This window comes from Pristis pectinata, chromosome 35, assembly GCF_009764475.1.
Source record: "Pristis pectinata isolate sPriPec2 chromosome 35, sPriPec2.1.pri, whole genome shotgun sequence".
Taxonomy (NCBI): Eukaryota; Metazoa; Chordata; class Chondrichthyes; order Rhinopristiformes; family Pristidae; genus Pristis; species Pristis pectinata.
In genome coordinates, this window is record NC_067439.1 from 4752548 (window position 1) to 4763572 (window position 11025).

An 11025-nucleotide genomic window follows, 5' to 3' on the forward strand; every position below is an offset into this window, starting at 1 on the left:
TATGCCCCTCATGATTTTATACACATACAAGAACACAAGCCTTTTAAAACAGTCGTTTAAAATAGTTGGCAGCTTACTCTAGGGGGGGTCACATGACTCCACAAACTAAGGGAGAGAAGCCATCACTGTTAATTTAGATTAGAAAGTCAAGCCTTTGGGCTTTTTTGGAACAACTACTGATGGATGGAAGCCCAACATTTTGCACAGTGCTGTTTTATTCATTGAGCTTGCTGGTGAGAGAATCATTTAAGAATGCACTACAACATGAGCAGATCTGAGCGGCTTGTGTGTTGGACCTTTCCCTGACGTTGGAGAAATTGGAATCCAGTTAACGGAAGATTAAAAAGGCAGGAAACTGAAATGCCCTCTCATGTTGGACTCTGAACCTGATTAAATGAAGGAAACTTCAATGATAATCTCTCAAATGTGTGGATCTCTGCAGGCAGCACAGGGTGAGTGAGAGAATGTGACTTACTGTAGCAACAGTGGTTCCTTTAGAACCAAGGAGAGACCTCCCACCCCCTTAAACTGTGCAATAGCCTCTTGAGAAGGGGACAAGAAGAAAAGCAGACAGCTTTATTTATTTTTTCCTTTCTTGACCGGCGTCTTTGGAAGCACTTTCAGACATGGGTGAGTGGACCATCCTGGAGAGGCTCCTGGAGGCAGCTGTGCAGCAGCACTCGACCATGATCGGCAGGTAAGAAGGGAAGGATAAGTGGTCAGCCTCTGATGGAAAGCCTGCTTCAATCAAGTGGGATAACCCTTTCTGCAGCTGCAACACTTGCAAGTTGCATCCATGCCCTTTCAAAGATGTACAGTCTTAAATTAACTCTTAGGTTATTTTGCATCTATTTCTAACTGAATTATTTTTTTGCTGGATTATGTGCAGTTAACATTTTATGAATATCCTGCATATACTCTGTACATCTGTGTTTTGAGAGTGTGTTTGCCTGTGTGCACTTATGTGCTTGTGTATGTGTTTGCCTCTGTTTATGTTAGTATGTGTGTGTGTGTTTGTGTCTGTTGGTCTGAGTGTCTCTGCCTCTGTTTGTGTGTGTGTGTGTGTGTGTGTGTGTGTGTGTGTATGCAAGTGTGTATTTGTGTCTGTTGGCCTGTGTCTGTTGGCCTGAGTCTGTTTGCCTGATTGTGCTTCTGGGTATGTGTTTGCCGCTGGTTTTGTGTGTGTGTGTGTGTGTGTGTGTGTGTGTGTGTGTGTGTGTGTGTGTGTGTGTGTGTGTGTGTGTGTGTGTGTGTGTGTGTGTGTGTGTGTGTGTGTGTGTACTTGCCTGTGCAGTTGCTGGAGTGTGTATATCTGTCTGTGTGTCTTTGTTGACTCAGAGCCATCAAATAAAACATCAATGCCAGAAATGAGAAACCTAGTAATCTGCAACCAAAATTAATTCAGACCAGAGTTCTACAATCTGGAATCACTGTCAATAATAATGAGATAGACATCTTTGTTAAAATTAAGATGTGATTTTCTATAGTGCTTTTAGCATCCCTTTCAGAACGTCCCTAGGTGTGTTACAGCCAATTAAGTACTTTTTGAAGTGTCACGGCTGTAATGTAGGAAATCTGGTAGCCAGTTTGCATACAGCAATCTCCTGTTAGTGACCACGGTCTTGACCACATTATCTATATTTTTTGTGTTGCTGGGTGAAGAATTAATATTAACCCAAGACATTTGCTCCTTAAAGTTAAGTAGCGCCATGGGGTCTAAAGAGGGTAGTCGGAAAGTCTTGTCTAAAAGACAACACTTCCAACAGTGCAGAGCCAGCCTTGGTATTTTGTGTCCAGGTATCTGGAGGGGAACTGGATCTACAGCACTCTGACTCAGAGGCAAGAGACATGTGCCCCAGCAGTACTGTCTTAATACTGTTATTCCTGAGCTGGTCCTATAGGGTGCAATCAAAAATGAAATGGGTGAGTCATTTTGCCTTGTAGAAGCAGAGTCATGGCTTTCAAGAGGGAATCGGATGGAAGATAATTTTCAGGGCTATGGGGAAAGAGTGAGGGAATGGGACTGATGGGACTTACCTACTAAGAGAAGGCAAAGGTTCGAATGACTTCCTTGTCAGGTTCTAGACTGACCTATCCATTAAAACAACCTCTCATTTTACAAAGGAATTTTTACGCAAATATTTAGAATTTTTCCATTATCTTAACGATGGAGTGAAATGGACTTACTCTCTGATAGGGTCATAGAATCAGTATTTACACGATAGGGAGAGTCATACAGCACAGAAACAGGCCCTTTGGCCCAAATGATCCATGCCCATCAGAACTGTGCCTATTCTGAAAGAGCCACCCACTTAGTTGCCTCTGTATTGCCTATTTAAGTGTTTCCTTTTCAAATAATTATTATTTCTTATTTAAAAGATAAGTGGATTCTATTTCTGTCACACTTCTGCAGTCTGTGCCTTATGAATAGAAGAAATTCTCCTTAGGTCTCTTTTGCTGCTAATCTTAACTTGATCAACGTCTCGTTACTGTTCCACTGGCAGTGGAAGTAATTTTTGCTGCTTAAGTTATCAGGATCACATCAAACACCTTTGACAGGTCTCTCAAACGTCTGTGTTCTCATAAAGATAACCTGCATTTCTTTACATAAGGAATAGGAGCAGGATCAGATCTTTGGAAACTCGGTTCTCCTATCTGATCTGACAGGTATCAAAGGGTAAGGTGTGCTAGTGGGAAGATGGCATCAAGATAGAGGATCAGCCATGATCGTATTGAGTGGGAGAGCAGGCTCAAAGGGCCAAATGGCCTATCCCCTGCCCCCGTTTTAAGACAATAAAAAGTTGAAATGGAATAGGCCATTCAGCCCATCGAGGCTTCTACACCATTCAATAAAATCATAGCTGATCCAAGATCCCTCAAGTCCACTTTCCTTCCCCCTTTTTCCATAACCCTTGATCCCCTTACCGATTAGAAATCTACCTACCTCAGCCTTAAATATGCCCAAAGACTCAGTCCCAACAGTTCCCTGAGGTAAGGAGTTCAATGAGGAGAAATTCATTCTCATCTCCGTCTTAAATGGGTGCCTTCTTATTCTGAGACCATGCCCTCTGGTTCTGGACTCTCCTAAGAGGGGAAGCATTTCTCAATACTTATCCTGCCTAAGTCCCTAAGGATCTTGCATGTTTCAATAACGTTGCCTGTCATTCTTCCAAATTCCGATGAATAGAGTCCCAGCCTGGTTTCTTCATAACACAATCCCTTCATTCTGTTTCTATAATTCCCACAAACTTTAATTTCCTTGTAGATCAAAATCCTATTTGTCTCACCTTGGTATGTACAATAGTGACTCAGCATTCTCTGAGGGTAGAGAATTCCAAAGATTCACCACACTGAGAGAAGAAAGTTATCCTCATCCCCATCTGACTCTATCCTGAGATTATGCCCCCTAGTTTAAGACTGGCCCACCAGGAGAAAAGTCCTCACATACCCTCTTAGTTTCTTATATTGTTTCAATGAGATCTCACCCCTCCTGCTTCTAAACTCTAGGGAGTATAACCCAATCTGTGCAATCTTTCCTTGTGTGGCGATCAACTCCTTTATCCCAGGAATCAATCCAGTGAAACTGTGCTTCACTGTCTCCAAGGTAAATATATTCTTGCTTAAATAAGGAGACCAAGGCTGCGTACAATACTCCAGATGAGACCTCATCAGAGCCTAGACTTCCCACTGTTTTGCACTCCACCCCTATTATTCATCTGCTAATATAAGAACTAGCAACAGAACTTCCAACAACATAAACCTGTCGCAACAAGCAATCTGCTGGACGAACACAGCGGGTCAAGCAGCATCTGTAGGAGGAAAGGAATTGACGACAATATAGGTCAAAACCCTGCATCAGGATCAGGCCCGAAACATCGACAATTCCTCTCCTCCCACAGATGCTGCTTGATCCACTGTTCTTCCAGCTGATTGTTTGTTGTCCAGATACCAGCATCTTGCAGTCTCTTGTATCTCCTTAACCTGTCCATTGAGATCTTGGCTGATCTGTGACCTAACTCCAGAAACGTGCAATTCCAAACCTCATTCATGAAATCCTGGTTTGTAGTCGCTGGCCCCTAGTTCCAGGCTCCCTGACCAGTGGGAAATAGTTTCTCTCCAACCATGCTATCAGGTTCTCCCTGTTATCTTGAAACTTTTCATCAAATTATCACTTAACGCTCTTAAGTTCCAATTTATGTAATCGCTCCTCATAATTCATCTCTTGGTCACAAACAATAATTTCTACCGTAATGTGTTAAATTAGGAAACTCTTACAGTGCATGCTATACTACAAAGAATGAGGTAACTTGTATTTCTGTAGCACCTTTCACAACAAGTTCAAGTCAAGTTTATTGTCATATGCACACATATGGTGAGGTACAGGTACAATGAAAAACTCGCTTGCAGCAACACCACAGGCACGTAGATTCAGACATCAGAGCATCCCAAAGAGTGTTATGGCCAATGGAGTGTCGTAGGAAATGTGGCAGACAATGTGAGCACAGCAGGATGCCACAAACAGCAATGTGTTAATAACAAAGTAGTCTTTCACTCGGTGATGTCAATTGAGGGGTAGACTTAGGTCAGGACATTGGGGAAAACTCTGGTCTGATTCTAAAAAAAAGTGTCCACTTTGAGAGAGTAGGCAGTGCCTTGTTTGAGATCTCATGTAAGAGGTGGCATCACCAACAGTACAGCACTCCCTCAGTATCGCATTGAAGAGCCTTCCAGTTTTCTCAATTGCGTGAAGTTGGATGAATCCATGATGTTCTGACAAAGAGGCGAGTTGCACTGAAAGTAGTCTGACAGCACTACAATTAACTATGTTGGGTAACGTAAGCCACCTATAGGACATAATGTGATCTTGGGAATGATGCAGCTACAACAATCGGCCCAAACAGGATTACTGGGACTGTGTAGAACTGAACACACGAACCTCATGAGACAAAGGAAATGGGCAGAAGTGAGTAGCATGGGTCACTGATTCATAGTCAAAGCACAGAAGCTGTTTTCCTGGATGAATGAATCACAAGATGTTACTTGGATATTATTCAGCAACTCAATTTTCATCTATCTATGGTCTGACTTCTCTCTATTGCTGGAATTGCTTCCAAACCTGACAACCCTCCGATATCCTCGTGTTCCTCTTTGAATTTCAGATTTATTTAAGTACTTGAATTTAAATTCCCCAGCTGCTATCGTGGGATTTGAACTTGTTTCTCTGGATCAATAGTCCAGGTCACTGGATGCTAGCCCAGTCATTTAGCCCTGTGTTACCACACCATTCTGAGCTGCATGATACCAGGCAGCGGACACATCATGTGGTGCTTGGAAAACAATACAATTGTTGGAATTTTGTTGATGATAACACATGTGATTTGATTGAATGTAAGTTTACAAAGACTTGAATGGACTTGCACCCTGTAGTGCCTTTCATGATAGAGACATACAGCATAGAAACAGGCCCCATGGCCCAACCCAAGTCTGTAATGACCGTCAACCACCCATTTACACTGATCCCATTTTAGTCTCCCCACATTCCCATCAGCTCCCACCAGATTCTTACCACTTACTGCCACACACTGGGAGCAACTTAGAATGCCCAATTAATCAACCAACCTGCACGTCTTTGGGATGTGGGAGGAAACCAGAGCACCCAGGGAAACCTAACTGGTCACAGGCAGAATGTGCAAACTCCACACAGACAGCATGGGGGTCAGGATCGAACCCAGGTCTCTGGAGCTGTGAGGCAGCAGCTCTACCAGCTCTTCCACTCTCAGAATGTCTCAAAGTATCTAACAGCCAATGGCATGCTTTTGAAATGTAATCACCAGTGCAAACAAGTCTCTCTGGTGTGCATGGATTATTTGGAGACACAAGGGACTGCAGATGCTGTAATCTACAGCAACACACAAAAAGGTGAAAGAACTCAGTGGGTCAGGCAGCATCTATGGAGGGAAATGGACAGTCAACATTTTGGGTCAAGACCCTTCATCTGGACTGGAAAGAAAGGGGGAGGTAGCCAGTATAAAAAGGTGGAGGGAAGGGGTGGAACAAGAGCTAATAGGTGATAGGTGGATCCAGATGAGGGGGTGATAAGGATTACTTAATGTGTTTGTTCACTGTTGCAGTCGACTGTGCCTCAGTGAGCACTTTTACCTCTGACACAGGAAGTTCCAATCTAACGACTACAGCAAAACCTCAGCTGACACTTCAGTGCATTACTGAGGGAATGCTGCACTGCCAGAGGTACTGCCTTGCAGATGAGCTGTTTAACTGAGGCTCCATTTACTCTCTCAGATGGATATACAAGAACCAATATTTTGAAGAGGAGCAGGGGAGATATCTGCTCTATCCTGGCCAAACTTAATTCCTCAATCAATACTTCTAAAACAGATCATCTGGTCATTATCACGCTGCTGGAAGTGGGAGCTTTCTGTGCACCAAGTGGCTGCTGGCCCCGTCTCACCCCTCCCTCTCTCCTCTTTATACTGGCCACCTTCCCTCTCTCAGTCCTAATGCAGGGTCTCGACCTGAAATGTCGACATTTCCGTTTCCCCCACAGATGCTGCTTGACCTGCTGAGTTCCTCCAGTGTTTTGTTTGTTGCTCCAGAGACCTGCAGGTCTCTTTTGCGTCCACCAATTGACTGCTGTGTTTCATAAATTACAATAGTTGAGTATAATTCAGATAAATGCAAGGTGTTGCATTTTGGTAAGAGAAACCAGGGCAGGACTTGGGGAATGTTGTAGAGCAGAGAGATCTAGGGGTGCAGGTACATAGTTCCTGAAAGTGGTGGTACAGGTAAACAGGGTGGTGAACAAGGTGTTTGGCACGCTTGTCTTCATTGGTCAGAATACTGAGTACTGGAGTTGGGATGTCATGTAACAGCTGTACAAGACGCTGGTAAGGCCACATATGGATAACCGTGTGCAGTTCTGGTCACCCTGCGAAAGAAGGCATGTCATTAAACAGGAGAAGATACGAGAAAGATTTACAAGGATGTTACCAGGACTGGAGGGCTTGGGTTATAAGGAGAGGCTGGATAGGCTGGGACTTTTCTCCCTGGAGCGAAGGAGGCTGAGGGGTGACCTTGTAGCTTTTCATAAAATCACGAGGGACCTAGATGAGGTGAACAAGTAAAGTCTTTTCCCCAGGGTAGGAGAGTCCAAAACTAGAGATTGTAGGTTTAAGGTGAGAGGGGAAAGATTTAAAAGGGACCTGAGAGGCAACTTTTTCACACAGAGGGCAGTGTTTATGGACCAACCTGCCAGAGGTGGGAGAGGCGGGTACAATTACGACATTTAAAAGGCATTTGGACAGTTACATAGAAAGGAAAGGTTTAAAGGAATATGGGCCAAATACAGGCAAATGGGACTAGCTCAGTTAGCCAACGGTCGGCATGGATGAGTTGGGCTGAAGGGCCTGTTTCAGTGCTGTATAGCTCTATGACTCCATGACTACACTTCAAAAGAACTTTGTTGGCTACAGACCTTTGGGGCATTTTGTAAGGACAGCTTGCCAAAGAAATCCAATTGATTCTTTTTCTTTGTAAGATTGGCTTAAAGAATTTCTCCTTTTATCTCTAGGATTCTCCTCACAGTGGTTGTGATCTTCCGAATTCTAATCGTGGCAATTGTCGGGGAGACGGTTTATGAGGATGAGCAGACCATGTTCATGTGCAATACTCTTCAGCCAGGCTGTAACCAGGCCTGCTACGATAAAGCTTTTCCCATCTCCCACATTAGGTACTGGGTCTTTCAGATCATTCTGGTGTGCACACCAAGCCTTTGCTTTATCACGTATTCGGTCCACCAATCGTCAAAACAGAAGGACAAACGTTTCTCCATGCTCTGTCCTCTTCTGGACAGGGAGTTCACCAAAGCCTCCACAGACCGTAAAGAGGACAAGAAGTCAAAAGGCAGTCTCACCAACGGGATTATGGGGCAGAACATGGAGGGAGCTAGAAAGGCAGTGGAATCAGATTATTTGGAGAACAAGAAAATGCTTAACACATCAGGATGGATCAGTAGCAAAAGCATGAAAGTTCAGCAGCAAGAGGGAATATCAAGATTTTATATCATCCAAGTGGTTTTTAGGAATGCTTTGGAGATTGGCTTTTTGGTGGGACAATATTTTCTCTATGGGTTTAACGTTCCTGCAATCTTTGAGTGTGATAGGTATCCTTGCGTCAAGGAGGTGGAGTGTTAGTGTCCAGGCCAACAGAAAAGACGGTATTCTTGGTCTTTATGTTTGCAGTCAGTGGCATTTGTGTGGTTCTGAACCTGGCTGAGCTCAACCACCTGGGCTGGAGGAAGATCAAGGCAGCCATCAAAGGAGTGCAAGCCAAGAGAAAATCAGTAGTCGAGATTAGGAAGAAGGACCCTCCATTTTTCAATGTCCAAGGGAGGACCCAATCCAATGAATCTGCATATGTCTGAGTAACATGTCCGAAGTAACATGTCCTCAACTAAGGTTACTTTAAGTTCAGAACACAGAAGGAATACTTTACATTATGGAAAGGGATCTGTGTTCAGTCCACAATTGTGGCATGCAGCTTTGCAAAGAGCAAGGAGACATTACACAGACCAAGAAGCTTAATGTGCTGGTAACTGCCCCCATTAAGTCATTTCGACCTATCCTATCATAGACATTCCCATTTTTCTACACGTCCCTCCCCCACTTTCTCTCCTTGTATCTCTTTCTTCCCCACAGATGCTGCCTGACCTGCTGAGTTTTTCTAGCATTTTCTTCTAATTTCAGATTTCCAGCATCTGCAGTTTTCTTCATTTCTATACATCTTAGCAAAGAGCATCTTACTGGTAAAATATGAGATCTTCAAGAACCAAACAACATGAAGGGAAATTGTACCTGGTGTTGGTCTTACATGGTCTTACATGCATTTAACTAGATTTGCATACTATTTGTATGCACTTGAACTGTATAAGTCGTTGATGAGGCCACACTTGGAGTTCTGTGTACAGTTTTGGTCACCCTGTTATAGAAAATACATGGTTAAACTGGAAAGAGTGCAGAGAAGGATATTGCCAGGACTAGAGGGCCTGAGTTATAGGGGGAAGTTGGCCAGGCTAGGTCTTTATTCCTTGGAATATAGGAGAATGAGGGGTGACCTTATAGAAATGTCTAAAATTATGAGAGGCATAGATAAGGTGGACGGTAACAGGCTTCTCCTCATGGTAGGGGAGTCCAAAACAAAAGGGCTTAGGCTTAGAGTGAGAGGGGAAAGATTTAAAAGGGACCTGAGGGGCAACTTTTTCACGCAGAGGATGGTGAGTATATGGAATGAGCTGCCAGAGGAAGTGGTTGAAGCAGGTGTAATAGTATCATTTAAGAAACACTTGGATAGGTACATGGAGGGGTGGGGTTTGGAGGGATGGGGGCCGAACGCAGGAAATTGGGACTAGCTGGGTGGGCACCGTGGTTGGCATGGACTGGTTGGGCCGAAGGGCCTGTACCCGTGCCAACCTTGTTTGCTTTACCACATTTAGAATCTGAACTGATGAGATCTGAACAGCTCTTTCAACTCAACATCCATTATTTGCTGCTCTTATTTTCCACTTGGGAGTAAAACCACACAGAATAGATAAACGTACAAGGATCCTTGGGAATGGGTGACCGTGGGTTCAATAACTGTGGTACATTCAAGGCCACATTGACTCCCACCAATAATTTAGTTGGTAAGTCTATTTCCTAATACGTTATGGAACTGTTTTGACCAGGAATAACTTCCCATCTATGCCAAGGTAGCCACTCCCAGCCACAGCTTTACTAAGGGCACAGAGAAGGAAATCTCAGTTAAATTATGTGGACAGGTTGAACAGACCAGGTGAACAACCTTGAGTATAGAAGATTAAAGGGTGTTGTAATTCAGGGGTTTAAGATAAAAGGAGTTGGTTTAGTGGACAGAGGGAACAGATGAACAGTAGCACAGTATTTATGTCAGTGAAATGCTAATTCAAATTCCAAGACTAATGATCTGCAAGTTTAAATCCCACAACACCAGATGGGAAATTTAAATTCAATTAATTAAATAAGCAGGATTTAAAAACTAGAATCAGTATGGTGACCACAAAACTGCCAAAAAAACGGAAATGGCTCATTAATGGTCATTCGGCCTATAGAGGACTCCATGTACATCACCATATGATTGAACTTTAATTTCTCCCTGAAATGGTTTATCAAGTGACACAGTTCAAGGGCAATTAGTGACGGTCAATTAATAATGGGGTAGCAAGTGGTGCCCACATCCTGTGAATAAATAAACCTACAACAAAGGAGTGAGAGGGAGCCAGAGAGAGAGTGAGAAAGAGAGAGAGAAAAAGAGAGAGAAAGATGCATATTATTGGTGTGAAGTTCTTTTCTCTGTAAATGTAAGGGACTTTTGATCCAATGATCCCTTGAGTGTTTTGTAGATTAACAAGCTTTAAGCTGCGTGTTTGGAAAGGTGCCCAGAGAAAGGATTGTAGTCAGAGCCTGCTTGATGCCAGTTTCTGCTTCAATCTCCTTGATTTATTGGTGCTAACTGTGTGCTCTATCTTAGTACCCATTTTAATATCTTTAAGTGTTGAGTTTTATGGAAATTCTATGAAGCCGCTGTTTTACTGTCCACCCTTTAAGTTCTATGTAAAGTGGATGAGATGCCACAAGGTATTTATTTTGTATTATAACAATTTATGAATAATATTAAAAAGTTTATGCCTGCGAACTCTCCCTGTGCCAACATTTTCTAATGTAATGAAATATCCTATGTAAACTTACACTGCTATACCATCCTCCTAACAGTGTTGTAACCTGTTTTCTGTATGTTAACTCCTCAGCCAATAACATAGCAGAATTCCTGCAGTGCAACCTCAAGGTTGACTAAACTGTCACTACTTTGCCTGGGATCACACATGTATGAGATACCAGTTAGCTGATTGTGTCTGTGCAAGTCCACTCCAACAAAAGGCTGGTTACATTTGGCCTCTTCCAAAGGATCTTAGAGTCATGGAATCATTGAGTCATA

The 11025-nt window shown here is 43.2% G+C and overlaps 1 protein-coding gene across 1 annotated transcript; it reads left to right on the top strand.

Moving 5' to 3' along the window:
- The first annotated feature begins 626 nt into the window (after positions 1-626).
- Positions 627-8440, top strand: LOC127586309 (gap junction delta-2 protein-like). Its single transcript, XM_052044154.1, is given in 3 exon segments — positions 627-697; positions 7589-8205; positions 8208-8440. Coding segments are annotated over 3 exon segments (921 nt in total).
- The last annotated feature ends 2585 nt before the right edge of the window (positions 8441-11025 follow it).